This window comes from Papio anubis, chromosome 19 (genome assembly GCF_008728515.1).
Source record: "Papio anubis isolate 15944 chromosome 19, Panubis1.0, whole genome shotgun sequence".
NCBI classification, from domain to species: Eukaryota; Metazoa; Chordata; class Mammalia; order Primates; family Cercopithecidae; genus Papio; species Papio anubis.
Window position 1 is genome coordinate 25,710,311 of NC_044994.1, and position 14,591 is coordinate 25,724,901.

The window sequence follows — 14,591 nt, forward strand, 5'->3', positions numbered from 1 at the left end:
CCTATTAAAATTAACAGTACTGTTGTTTCTGTTATCACTAATCCTAGGTCTTATAGAACTTACATGAATGGTAGTTGTTACTGTTCATGCATTTGGAGTTTTTGAAAACTCTGATTAACTGGAAACTCACAACTAATTTTTTTTTTTTTATTGGAACCTGGTGCTACTTTGAGCTAAAAATATAGAAGATATTGAGTGAAGTATACATTATGAAAACTAAAGATAACTGAAGCCAGACAGAAACATAATGGAAGAAGCTTTGGGAATTTCTCTTCTGAAATGCCATTTGTAAAAGGGATAGAAAAAAACATATAATTGAATATACATGTTCACTAGATATACATGGCTGTATTTGTGTGTACGTACATACACATTTCCCTCTACCTGTAGTAAATTCATGCCTCTTGCTTGTTCATCACAGGGCACTTGAAATGGACCAAAGCTGAGGACATTGACATAGAAACCCCAGGATCTATTCTTGTCAACACTAACTTGAGGGCATTAATAAATAAACATACGTTTGCTTCTTTACCTCAGCATTTTCAACAATACCTCCTGCTTTTGCTCCCAGAAGTGGATAGGCAGGTAAGTAGAAGTTTTAGACATTTGATATCAGCCACTAGTTACATTATGATGAAGAGGCAGGGCTGTTATCAAAGATGACTAATATACAGATATAGTATATTTCTGTTATTTATGTGTATCTATTTATTGCTGTCATTAGCTTATTTAATCTGCTAAAACAGAACCATTTTTATTCTTAATAGTGAGCCAATTCACATTTTAAAATACGGTACATTGTGGTAGAGTGAAAACTATAAACTTACATTGGAAAGGGAAAACAAAGAAATCAAGCATTCCATTATCAAATAAATCTTTAGAGTAGCTGCTCCTTTGCCCAGAGGGAATATTGAAATGCAGCAATAAAAAGCCAGGGTTTCTAAGAAATTATGTAAATGTTTTCATCCTCAACTATTTCCAAAAGGCATTTAAAATTTATGTTTGCAATTGCTCTCTGAGAGTCTTATCAGTATGAATATGATTGCCTATAAATAATCACCTTTTACCATTTTTAAAATATATCTGGAAATGCTTTAAGTGTATTTTTATATTTTTGAAAAGCTTCTAAAATAAGGAAATACAAATATAGATGCATAATAGCAGGCATCAATCATCTTTTAAGGCTGTTTGCTTAGGAAGGAAAAGGAAAAAAATTTCATCACATAAACTTTTATTAAATTTCACAAAATTTATTAACTGCTGTCTATGAAACATTCCCTTATGATTCTTATTTCAGTAAATTCTGAAACTGTGTATCATTTTCAATTGATGGACTTAATGCATGTATATTTATGAATTTGTGTCTTGAGATGATAGGTACATCCATGAATTGAAGTGGACAAAATTCATTCAATATTTCCATATTACTTTGAATAAGTTTTCTTAGCTTTTTATTTGATTCTGTTTTCTACTGACTTACCCATCTTCTTTCATACATATTTAAATATGATAAGCAACATATATGTATCTCTTTGGTGGTGATTATTGTTCATATTTGGAAAGAGATTATTTTGATTTTGGGTACATTTTCATTTCAATAGGAGATTTTTCTCTTTCAATAACATTTACTTAATATCTACCCTGAATATGATATGTTCTGGGTGCTTTGGAGTAATAGCAAGACAGTAAATGCTTATTGAATGAGTGATTAAATGCACTGTAGTTGGATACATAAACTGTGTTTGTAAATAACCAAAATATGAGTTAGAAACAGGTAAGCTTGAGGGGAAAAGTACAAAGTATATTGCACTTTTATATGCAGAAGGGAAATATCAGAGTCAAATTTAAAATTCTTGAATTGGGCCTTGAGATACAGAGGTAGAATTTGAATTAAATGAATGGAAAAGTGCCAAGTGAGAGTCCAAGGGTACAAAATCAAAAGCTAATTTGGTGGAAGTCTGGATTGTAGGAAGAATGGTGCAAGTGATTTTGGAAGGACAGATTGGAAGTTGACTTTGGAATGTTGCTTGAATATGAAGCTGAGGAGTCTGAATGGTGTTCTCCCTGCATCTGTAATACAAAGCCATTGAGGGATTTTGAATGGAGCTATGATGTAATAAGACCATTACTTTTTAAGGAAATTATTCTAACAGTACTGAAAGAGAATGACAGGCATGGGAAACATGAAAGTAGAATAGTTTTAAAGGAATTTTAGTTGTTCCCAAAAGGTATAATGAGGGCTTGATTTTGGAGGATTGAGTTGAAATTAAAGAGGAGGAGAAAAATGCAGCTGTCATCATCCTTATCCTCATTCTCCTTCACCACCTCGTCCTCCAGTAGTAACAATTTTACATTTTGTCAGATAACACTTGAAGCAGGTATAGGAAGGAGCCACTGATGACTCTTCAGTTACAAGCTTGTGTGACTTAGAATTTAGGGGTTAGAAACTTTTGGGGGAGAGATCTGATTTATTAGCTTATACAACAACTTCCTCCACTTCAACACAGGTGTAGTTTACAAATCTGTCTCCTGCTTTAGAAATAAGGTTTGGCATCTACAGCTGTGTTAGTCCATTTGCATTGTTATAAGAATGCCTGAGGCTGGGTAATTTACAAAGAAAAAAGATTTATTTGGCTCATGGTTTTGCAGGCTATACACAAAGCATACTGTTGGCATCTGCTGATGAGGACCTCAGGAAGCTTATTCTCATGGTGGAAAGTGAAGTCATGTCATATGGCAGGGAAGGGAGCAAGAGAGAGAGGAAGGAAGTGCCAGACTCTTGTAAACAACTAGATCTCTCTTGAACTCACAGAGGGAGAACTAACTCACTGCTATGAGGACAGCACCAAGACATTCATGAGAGAGGTGCCCCCAGGAGCCAAACACCTCCCACTAGGCCCACCCCCAGTATTGGAGGTCACATTTCAACATGAGGCTTGGAGGGGACACAACCCCCAAAACATACCAACAGTGTACTCAATACATATTTTTGTAATGACGAAAGAACGGATTGTCCTAGTTTTAGTAAAATATTGGTGGCCAGAGTCTAAGCCTAATATTTTCTTCAACCTCTAGCAGTTTGTGTTACTCAGCTTTTTCTAGTCACTGTGAGAAATATAATTGAATAAGGCACGATGCTCGTCCTTGAATAACACTTAGTCCATTGAGAAACTTATTTTATTCAAAAAATATTTACAGAGCATATATTGTGTGCTGTATGCAGGAATGGATCTTGTGGAGGATACAAGAATAAATCTTGTGGAAGAATAACAGAAGGGAGGAAAACAACTTCATATGGAAATGTAATACTCTGTTCACTACTAGAAAAGAAGTTTAATAAATGGATAAGTGTTTTACCAAGTTTAGTATAAAACCAGTTAGAATCTCATAAATGTCATAATAGAAGTATAAAGAAAGTCTTTTGAAGATGTAGAGGATGAAGAAGTTTAATCTGAATGTAGTACTGGAGAAGATTTTTATAGTAGAGAGGATGGTTAAGTTGAACCTTAAAGGACTGGTAGGTGTTTCTTAAGTAGAGCCAAAGAAAAGTGAATTTTACAAAGGAAAGGCCTGCTATCTACAAAGACATATTGCTTGTGTGTTCCAGAAGATTTAGTATCTCCGTATGACTGGAGCCACCTAAAGGAGAAAATGGGGGGCTATTCTGCTGAAGGGGAATATGGTCTACAACCTTGATGGCCTGATTGTAGGCTAAACTCTTTGAACTTTTTCTGACACCAGTAGGTACCATCAAAAACTTGTCAAATGGGAAATGACATGCAAGAAATAGTTTAAACATGTATTCTCATGCCTGGGCATAGGAGAAGGGAAGAGAATCCAAAGGATACATAAAATGCAGTCCTTATTTTCTTTTTTGGGAGCAAGTATCTCTGTGAATGATGGGTTGGACAGCAAAAAGATAAGACACAGGCTGGTTAGGAGACAGTTGCAGTAGTTGAGGTATGAGATAAATGTTTGACCTTGGTATTGGAGTTGGAAATGGAAGGAATGAATTCCAGACATATTTTCTACCAGGATGAATAGGAATAAATGACAGCTATAAAATGGGATTGTTAAAGATCTAGAAGGCAACTAGAGATTTTTTCTAGAGTGACTTAAGAAAGAGAAGCTCTGTGGGCCTGTCAGCATTTTATAGCAAGAAATTTAGAGCTAGTATGCTCTTTCTGTCAAAGGTGGACTCAACCTTCTTTTCTAGCAGAAAGGGATAGATGACTTGGTTCAACAAACTAGCAAAACTGCTGCTGTTTTAGTCTAACTTATTGCAAATGTCCAAATGAAGATGAACACCATTATTTCATGGCCATAATGAGTGGAGATGGCATGGGAATGGGAATTTGATTACATAGATTTATTAGAGCCAGTGGAAGGTCCTACAATTATGGGAAATACCTAAAATTTCAATTATGTCTTCACATAGTTTACAAAATCTGAAACTCTTCGCTTTCTTGTTTTCCTCCTTTGACTACCCCAAGTTTCTCCTGTTTTCTAGTATGAAGTAGTCCTAAAAGGACCTCCTACTCTGGACCCATGTGAAACGGGTTCATTCCAGTATTACATCTTCAAAATATGGGAACTGAGTTTCACATTTATCTTGACAATGCCGGCTGTTAAGGCAGTCTTTCTGAGTGTTTTGTTTTCCTATATTTGTACTTCTCATTCTGTTTTTTAAAGTTCTGTTTATCTTAGATTATATTTTAAATTTACCCCAGTTTTATCACATTGCTGTATCTAGTTTTATACTTAAGTTTATTCTTCATACATTATACTGCAAGTAAAAGAAAGTCCAACTCAAAGATTTTTAAGTCATAAAAGGACATTTGTTGGCTCAGTTAATTAGAAGATGGAAATTTGAGTGGGCTTCTTGTTGTTGGTCCTAGGTCTCAGTTATTATTGAAGGTCTATTTAATTATTTAAATAGATACTTCCTAAAATCTTCTGCCTTGCTGATATTTTCTAAACCCAAATCTCTTTGTGTAGGATGGCTACCTGAATCAAGATGTGAGCACTTGCCTCAGTGCATGGGGAGAATACTAGTATTTCAAGCAAAAGACCTAAGATTCACACTATTGGTACCATTTAGATCACATGATCATTTCTTAAACAATGACTGTAGCCAAGGGAATGGAATATACAAATTGGCCTAAACCAAATATGCCTGTCCTTGGAGCTTAGAGAGTGTGTTCATCATCTCCTGAAGTAAAATGGTGCACTTATGGTAGAGGTCAGAGATACTGTAAAAATATGTTTTTTTACAAGTTTTACCAGGGGATATGTGGGTTGGGGTAGATGCTTGGTAGGCAATTAACAGCACCTGTTGAAGAGGAGTCGAAATTAAGTTTTATTTTTGACATGTTGGATTGAAATGCTTCCACTATTTGAAATGTCCAGAAAGTCATTATGTATGCAGGTTTTAAGACAGTAGAAGATGGAGTTAATGATAATATATTCATAGATTATTGTGTCTGCTATGGGATTTGATGAGATTGGGAGATAGCATAGTCATCACAGAGAATTACATGTATTTGTGGAGAGTGTGGATAAGAACGAGGATGGGAAAGAGCCAGAGAATAGATAGAAAATAACAAATCCATGAGAGATCATCAATGTGTCAATCATATACAAGCAATAGTGTCAAATGTACAAAGGGAAGTCACTGGAGACTAAGTAAGATATCTTTCATTTGTTCCTTCACACCCACACTTCAGTCTTTGTGCTGCTTTTCTCCAGAAGGCTAGCCTGTGTGTGGACTACTGCATCAGGAGGGCCTGTGCCCTCCATCATCTTTTTTAAAAAAATGTTGAAATAATCATAAACTTTTAGAAAATGTGAAGGCGTTTGAGAATAAGTTTATTTATTTTTTATTTGAGAATAAGTCTGCAGCCAGATGATCCAGTGTCACTTTCTCTCCCAATATATGATGACTTGAAAGGTGTATTTTCTTTTCTTTTCTTTTCTTTTTTTTTTTTTTTTTTTGACAGAGTCTTACCCTTACATCCAGATGTGCAGTGGAGTGATCTCAGCTCACTGCAACGTCCACCTCCCAAGTTCAAGCCATTCTCCTTCCTTAGCCTCCTGAGTAGCTAGGACTATGGCTGCCTGCCCCCACACGTGGCTAATTTTTTGTATTTTTAGTAGAAGTGGGATTTCGCCATGTTGGCCGTACTGGTTTTGGACTCCTGACCTCAGGTGATCCACCCGCCTCGGCCTCCCAGAGTTCTGGGATTACAGGCATTAGCCACAGCACTTGGCCGAAAGGTGTATTTTCTATAAACAAGGACGTGTTGTCTTACATAAGCACAGTGTAACCAGTGAAAATCAGGAAATTAACAGTGATGATTATCATGTAATTCTTAGATTCTATCCAAATTTAGCCAGTTGTCCCAGTAGTGTCACGTTTAGCAACAGCATCCAGTACTAAATCTGTCACTGCATTGAGTTGTTATGTCTCTGTAGTCTCCTTCATTTGGATGAGTTCTTTAGTCTTTCCATGATATTCATGACCTTGACACTTTTGAACATTATAAAGCAATTTGAGTTTGCATAATGTCTCCTACTCAGATTCAGATTATGTACCTTTGGGAGCAATAAAATAAATTATGCTGCGTTCTTCTTGCGTCCTGTTAGGTGGCACACAACTTTGATCTGACTCAATACTGGTGCTGTTCACTTGATCATTGTATTAAAGTGTATTTGCCAAGCTTTTCCAGTGTAAACTTGCTCCTTTCCCTTTTGTAATTAAATAGTATTTTGTGAGGAAGTTCTTTTAAACTGTGTAAATATCCTGTTCCTCTTCAAATTTTCAGTGTATTAATTCATATACAAACACACACAGGCACACACGTGTGTGTGCATCTATATGTATGCCTTCATTATTTCCTTTTTTCACTAGGCTATTATGCTTAAATTGTCCCACATTTGGTCCACAAGAGCCCATTAAAGCTGGCTGCTGTGCCCTCTGACATGTCTCCATTATTATTTATTTTCTTTAATTTTTTTTTAAGAGATAGGGTCTCACTATCTTGCCAAGGGTTGTCTTAAACTCCTGTCCTCAAGTGGTCCCCCCAAATTCACCTCCCAAAGCGCTGGGATTACAGGTGTGAGCCACCATGCCCAACATCAGTCATTCTTTGATCACTTCCTTATTTTGAAGCATGTTAAAGTGTTCTGATCTTATAGTATTACTTTCTCTGCCCCAGTCCAGGAATGAACCCTTTCTTCAGGAAGCCGTGGTTCCCATTAGTGGAAGATGTCTTGAAAGGTGTGCTCTTTTTTGTTAAGGATGTTGCTGCTCCTAGATCTAAGAGAGATCTCAGAAAAGTACATTTTTATATATGTATGAATACCCATGTACATGCACCTGTATATGTGTGTGTGAATGCTTCCTTAACTTCTCTGTCTTGGAGACAAGGAACATCATGTAGAAGAAAGTGTGTGAGCCTATTTACATAATATATAAACATAACACAATTTATATCTACATTTATTTCCAGATATCTCTATCTTATAATCCTGAGTTCACTAATACCTCCAATCCTAATCTAATAACCCGAATCCTAATCTAATACCCCATGGTCCATTCTAGTTTCCTCTTTCCATAGATGTCTGTTACTTCTCTGACAGTGAGAAACCAGCTTATCTTACTCTTAATATATCTAGATATTTGATTATTGCCTTCTAGGTAGCCAGTCTTCCATTTTGGCTACCATACCGCCCCCATGTGGATGATCTCCTCATTGCACACAGGCTGTGACTCGATGACAGGCCACCCACCTTGCTTGGACATTTTCTTCTTCCTGTTAGACTTCTGACACTGCACATCAGGCTACTCCTCAGTGCAGGTTCCCTCCTCACTGTGGTTGGACTCTAAAACTCCTCTCCAGGCCACCTCTCCATGCTACCTCACCCCACTTTGTTCTGTGATCCCCTCCTGGACTGTCATGATCATGGCTGCACCCCTCTCCCCTTCTCTAAACACTTACAGTGCTTTAAGCATCATACCTAAATGTTCAGAAGAGGGAAGAGAAGGCTGTCTGGATTCTAATTCGGTTCAGCTATTGGGAAGTCACAGCAATGGATTGAATAGAGAAAGAAAAGTGAGATTGAGCATCATATCCTCCCTGCAATGACAGCATAGTCTTCATTCATTGGCCAGCTCCTACCAGGATGTCCTCTCCATACAGTTCTCTCTCTGCCTGTGGTCTGATAAGCTCTGCCTCCCCTCACAATTCATGTCAAACACTAGCTCCCATTATTAGTTCTAGTTTACTGCACTGTCCTCTGGTGTTGCAGCCCCTGGGCCATACCTTTTTAAGTCATCACTTTACTCTCCTCAAATGATTCCAACTTGAAGGAGCTGTTTGTGCCTGCTGGGACTCTTGACTAGCAGACCTTGTGAGGAAGTTGAGTAATAGAGGTGTAAGAAAATTATACTGGTTTGGGGTAGGAATGGGATGTATATTTCATTTCATTTATTCAACCAAAGCGTATTTAATGCCTACAATTCACCAGAGTCTGCTAGCTCTGATGATGTAACTGCTAATAAGTTACAGTTCCTGTCCTGAAAGAGAGAATTGTTCTAGAGGGGAGAAAGAGATGTAAAAGCCTATAATTACACAACAGTGCTCTGATTGTAGTATATGTATCATGCTATGGGAACATAGAGGAGATAATTACATTGTCCGTAAGGTGGCCGGGCGCGGTGGCTCACGCCTGTAATCCCAGCACTTTGGGAGGCCGAGGCGGGTGGATCAAGAGGTCAGGAGATCGAGACCATCCTGACTAACACGGTGAAACCCCGTCTCTACTAAAAATACAAAAAATTAGCAGGGCCTGGTGGCGGCGCCTGTAGTCCCAGCTGCTACTCAGGAGGCTGAGACAGGAGAATGGCATGAACCCAGGAGGCGGAGCTTGCAGTGAGCCGAGACCACGCCACTGCACTCCAGCCTGGGCGACAGAGCGAGACTCTGTCTCAAAAAAAAAAAAAAAAAGATTTAGAGAAGGCTTGAAAGGGGAGGTGTCATTTGGGCTGGGTCTGGAAAGATACAGGAAGGTTATCAGGTAAAGAAATGTGGAGGGATTCCAGTAGAGGATATGTGCCAGTAATGATGATGAGGTATAATGCTGGGTCTTCTGCATATATTATCAGCAGTTTTTACCATAATGTTCTAAACAGTATTATCAACCCCACTTTCTATATGTAGAAGCTGAGGGTTGGGGAGGAAAAAGGTCTAACCCAACTTTCTCCAAGTAAAACCATGGGAGTGAGAATGGAAACACAGGTTTGTCCAACTCCAAGCTCATCCTTTTTCTCCACATGATGTTCCTTGTCCCCACGATGCAAAGGCAGAAAAGTACTTTTTGTCTGTCAACACATAATTTGAAATGGCTGGGATATAATGTGAATAAATTGAGGCTGCAAAGGTAGGTTAGAACAAGCGTTTTTCTAAAAGGCTTCAAATGTCAGTAAGCTATGTAGAACATACCAGGATTTTACATTGGTACATGGCATACATATATTTATGTGTTTGAAAAAGAGCTGTGATGAGGGACTGAAGCGTAGAGCAGAGGAGGAGGAGTCCCAGACTCCCCACCTTGCTCTGGGAGTTAGCCATACCCTCCTTCCTCTTTCTCAAACCCAAGCCTTTTCTGTGTCTTAGCTTCTCTGCTTCCTAATAGTTCTGCAGGGATGCTTTCCTGACAGGGATGCCTTTGGCAAGACCAGCTCCTTCTCATCCCCCGCAAGCTTTTCACAAAAAGCTTTTCTTGCCTCCCCTCCCACCTAAAACACCTTATTTAGTAGTTTCTTGACTTATTTTTCTGTTTATTTCCTTCCTGGCACTCCCTATAGTCTCTAATTAACTTGTTCATGTGTTTGTTTCCTCATTGGAATAATGGCCTCAGGACAGTCCTTTGTTTCTCCTCCTCATTTTGCCTAGCACATAGTAGGTGCTCAGTAAAGGTTTCCCAAAGTGGTGATTGAGTGAATATAGACTGGGAAATTACTTAGCAAGCTAATTTAACTTGTCTAATAAATGTAAGAACCTTAGCCACAGATACTATAGAATAGAAAATAACTGTTTATCAGTCTACTCACACTGCCATTACAAAATTCTACAGCCCCAGTGGCTTACAACAGAAGTTTATTTTCTCACAGTTCTTGAGGCTTGAAGTTTAAGATAAAGGTGCCAGTATGGTGGGATTCTCCTGAGGCCTCTCTACTTGGCCTCTTGGCCTAGGGCCTTGCTATTATGACTTCATTTAACCTTATTTACCTCTTTAAGAGCCTTATCTCCAAAGAAAATCATGTTGAGGTTAAGGCTTCAATATGTGAATTTTGTGGAGGCACAATTCAGTCCATATTGGACATTTTGGAAGTAGTCATCCAAACTTGGCAATTGAATTTGGGGGAGAAGGAGGTGCTGAATACATGTTTTTGGCATTATGTTTATTGTGCATTTGAGAATAGCAAAAGATTGGTAATATTTTAAAGCTGGGGTAGACTTAAACATGCTTTTGGCTTAAAATTGAGGCAGTTAATTGGAGAAATTTAAGATGGAAGAGAGACGATTTGATTTACTGCAAAAAGTTTTAGAATACATAAGAAAGAATTGACTTAAATTGGACATAAAGCTTATTTAAGAAAAAGAAAAAGGGTATTGATTTCTGAGATCAGAGGGAAGCAGGAAAGAAAGAGTAAAAAATAAGTAAATATGGAAAATGCAGTAGGAAGTGAAAGTTTTCACCTGCATGGTGCTGTATCTAAGCGTCTGCTAAGAAACTAGAGGATCAGGGATTTCAGGAGAGTAAAAAGGTCATGAAAAGTGGCTTGGTGGATTTTCATAGAGAATTTCATCCTGCAGAAAAAAGTGGTTGCTGAGAATCATTGAGGGCACATTTGAGAAGAGATGGCAGTGGACACAGTTGGTCTATTTATATGTTTTTCACCCCAGCAATGCTAAATCTTTATGCATTTATCTTGGCTACACATGTGCCAGAAGTTAGATTTTGCAAAAGTAGAGATTTACAAAGGCTCAAATTTGAAGGAGTTGAAGGATTTTAGGAGACTTGTAAGGTTCTTGTTGACTGATTAGATGTGGTTGATTATGAGTTTCAGGCAGCATAGGAAGGAAAGTAAGGTTGGAGGAGCTGGGCCGACTGAGCGGAGAGGAAAATATAGGTTGGAAGGAAGGAAAGTGTGTTGATAAATGAAGTGTTACGGGGTACTAGAGTAACACACTTTGGATATGATCAGGTTTAGGCAAACACATGGGTCAAAGTCATCTTCTTGACCACAGACAGCATTTTGGTTCAGTGATGAAATACAGAGAAACCAAGAAGTCAGAGCAGGATTGGTCAGTGGTAGCAGATAGGTAGAATTACAAGTGGTTCTTCCCTCAATCCCCCATATGGGAATATTGGCTTAATAAATTCACTGCTCGGGTTTGTAGCCAGACATGCCTTTGTGCATAGCTCTCTGCAAGATGTGCTTGGAGAATTTTTAGAACCTCCTCGATTATACATAGCAGATCTCTCCTTTCTTTAAGAATTTGTACTTTATAAACTGTGTCTACATAGAACAATGTTGTGACCTTTTAAAAAATATATGGCAGCTGGTGGAATAAATGTCAACTAAAGTGGAGTCCTATTAAAGTTTTTATTACACTTTCAAATTGAACCTCACTGATGAATAGGTTGTTGTCATTTCTGTCATCGATACCATTTTTGCTTGATGTTCTTCTCTGACTCCCTCTATTTGGTGCTATCAGGGCTGACGGGGCTATCTCTGGAAATATTTATAAGACTGTCCCCCACCTGCTTCTGAATAAGTTATGCCTACTATTTTTTTTTTGTCCAAATGGTAATTGCAGCATTTTAGTCAATTTTTACTAAACTCTCAATTCTTTTCGCATTTATATCTATGTTGTCTATGGTCTGTTAAATAGCCACTGAAGGGTAGGTACTGTGTAGGCTCTTTAAAATCCTATCTAGCTTTGTGTTCCTCCGATTCTGCACTCACTGGCAATAATGCACATGATTTTAACTGTGGAGAATGTCATTAAACTAAAATGGAACATTTACACAGTCCCTTTTGCGGAGAATTTTGGACTAGGAAAATGGATGTATGTGTCAGACGTTTTACAGCACAGGAGAATGTGATTTATTGATTTCTGATGGCTCTGTTGGCGTCAGTGTATATATTTAAAGAAGTCTTGCAGCCTTTATAAATGCAAATGCGAAAGGGCTTTCCGTCTTTTTCCTCTGTGGAAATAGCTCATACATTTTCGATAACTCAGGCTCCTCTTAGAGATTGCTCTATGTACTGTATATATTGATTTAAAAATTATACTGTTATTTTATTCTACCAATAGTTTATATAATGAAATGTCAATTTACTTAAAAGATTATAAAATTCAAAAGTATTAAATATATGAAAAATACTAGTATCTTAAGCCTTTAGGTAAAAGTAAGTGTGTGTTTGAAATGTAATTATTTTAATGGAGCTGACACTTTGGCTTTTTCGCTGAGTCTGAAAGCATATCTTAAAGTACTTAGAAGATCCATTATTTCTTCTTGCCTAAGTCATTTACTGGTGATAGTAAATGATACATAGCCAAAGATATTCTGGCCAATCATGCTTGGATATTTTCATTCTCACCATTGGGCTTCATGGAGGGTATGGAGGTATATATAATTTATTTAATAAGATGGAATTTCTTTATGGAGGAAAGTAATTTTACCTATATATTATTCATTTCTTAGCTAACTGATATTTAACATCAAATCCTGTTCATGGGTATCTGCTTCAGTGTGTGTAAAATAACTATAGACTCAATTAATTAGAGAGTTTCGAGTAATTGCACATAATAGGCAATCCAGCAAACAGAGCCGATTCTAGTCCATGCATAAGGCAGTTAATAGAGAAACACAAAATCACTTAACCTGAATAACATACTGTTCTGTGCATTAAACCACTTTCTTTCTCTTTTGTACAGGCTACTAAGCAGCAGCTTCATAGCCTGGAAGGGTATCTTTGGCCATGTATAATCCACTACCACTAGCATATTGGATTACTAAATACTTAATATTGCCCTCTAATATTTACATAATTCTCTTTTTGTTCTCTTACATAATTTACTTAATAATATATGTATGTGTAATTCTTAGCTGCCTGTTTATCCAGGAATGATAAATGACTTAACATTTGCTTTGTCCTAAATATGAAAGAGAGACAGTTTGAGGGAGAGAATCATGCATGTGGTAGATTACACATTAGTGCCTGTTCTTTTAGTAAGGAGCATTCTAAGGCCAGGGTCACCACTGATCATTATGAACAGGTGTCATACAGTAAGTCTTCCCTAAATTAGGGTCAAAGTTAGAGAAAAGAAAACTGATTTCACTTATAAAGTCATTTTTAGAACTCCCAGTATTTATTAAACCCTATTCAAAAAATATAGTTGCCCCAGAAAATACTGTGATTCCAGTTGTAAAATTTGTTAAAGTTCATTGTAAAGGAATAAAAGAATCAATTCTAAGCAGGAAATCAACAGTGTAATGACGTTTGAACCTCTGGATTAAAGCGTTAGTATAAATATGCATATTTAATTCCCCTCACCACTTCCAATTCCTCATTCAAGTGACATTGGCTTTTCCCCATTAATATATTTCTTTATCAGTCATGGAACCTAGGGTAAGAATGCCATCCAGATGCCAAAAACTGTGAGGAGTTTCTGCAGGAGATAATGAAGGTGAGATTAGATTAACCAGAGGGATGATGGGTGGGAGTGACTGTCTCAGGAGGAAACTCTGTGGGATCTGACTAGAAGGGACTGCTGATTTTTCCTGCCCAGAACTAGCTCTGAGTGATGGGGGCTAGAGGCAAGGGTGGAGCAGTCGGGAGGAGCACATCTCAATATCATTCTTGCTTTCTGGGAGTGTTCATCAGGATTTAGTCTCTATAACAGCAAGATCCCATTGCAGAAAATGTTTCCAGGCTGAGCTTGCTATGGAGTTGTCTTGCATTCTAGCTAAAGCCTAGCTGACCTGCTAGCCGAAGAAAGGCTCCACCTCAATGACGTATCACCAAATACATGGGTAAAATGTTATTTGTTGAAGAATCAATCTCTGCTTCTCACAACTGCCAACCTCAACTTGGACAAGTGTCATCTAGAGTAAACATAAACATGTACTTTTTCCTGATTGTTTATTTGCGAATGAAAGATTTGTGCAGGATCCAACAGAGTTTCTGATGGAAGCCGTCTCAATGTCTATGAGTCACCCAACACCTACTGACTTCACCCTCTTAGAAGGAAAGGACAGAAATCAATAACTAGACATAGGAAAGATTTGGCAGTTTAAAAAAAGAGACCCCCGTGTGACAGTTCAGAGAACATGACTCTTTATGTGTTACTAAAATAGGATGAAAATGATCGGAACAGTATCTGTTAATAAAGTTGAGTTGATTCAAAAGAATATACTTATTTTACAAATATCAATTGAAATTGTATGATGGGCTATGTCAGGTTCTAGACATTGGAGATACTATGTTACATGAGATTGTCGTGAGTCCTGCC

The 14,591-nt window shown here is 37.7% G+C and overlaps 1 protein-coding gene across 8 annotated transcripts in view; it reads left to right on the top strand.

Moving 5' to 3' along the window:
* The window catches only part of ASXL3 (ASXL transcriptional regulator 3), a 173,782-nt gene that overhangs the window by 104,783 nt on the left and 54,408 nt on the right, over nt 1-14,591 (top strand). For 7 of the 8 annotated variants that reach the window (XM_009192582.3, XM_017951656.3, XM_009192585.3 and 4 more), the window contains one exon: nt 422-585. In XM_009192582.3, coding sequence (XP_009190846.1) covers nt 422-585 — 164 coding nt within the window. Of the gene's footprint in view, nt 1-421; nt 586-8,982; nt 13,767-14,591 lie in introns of those variants that run through there. The other variant, XM_017951657.3, reaches the window with a different exon arrangement.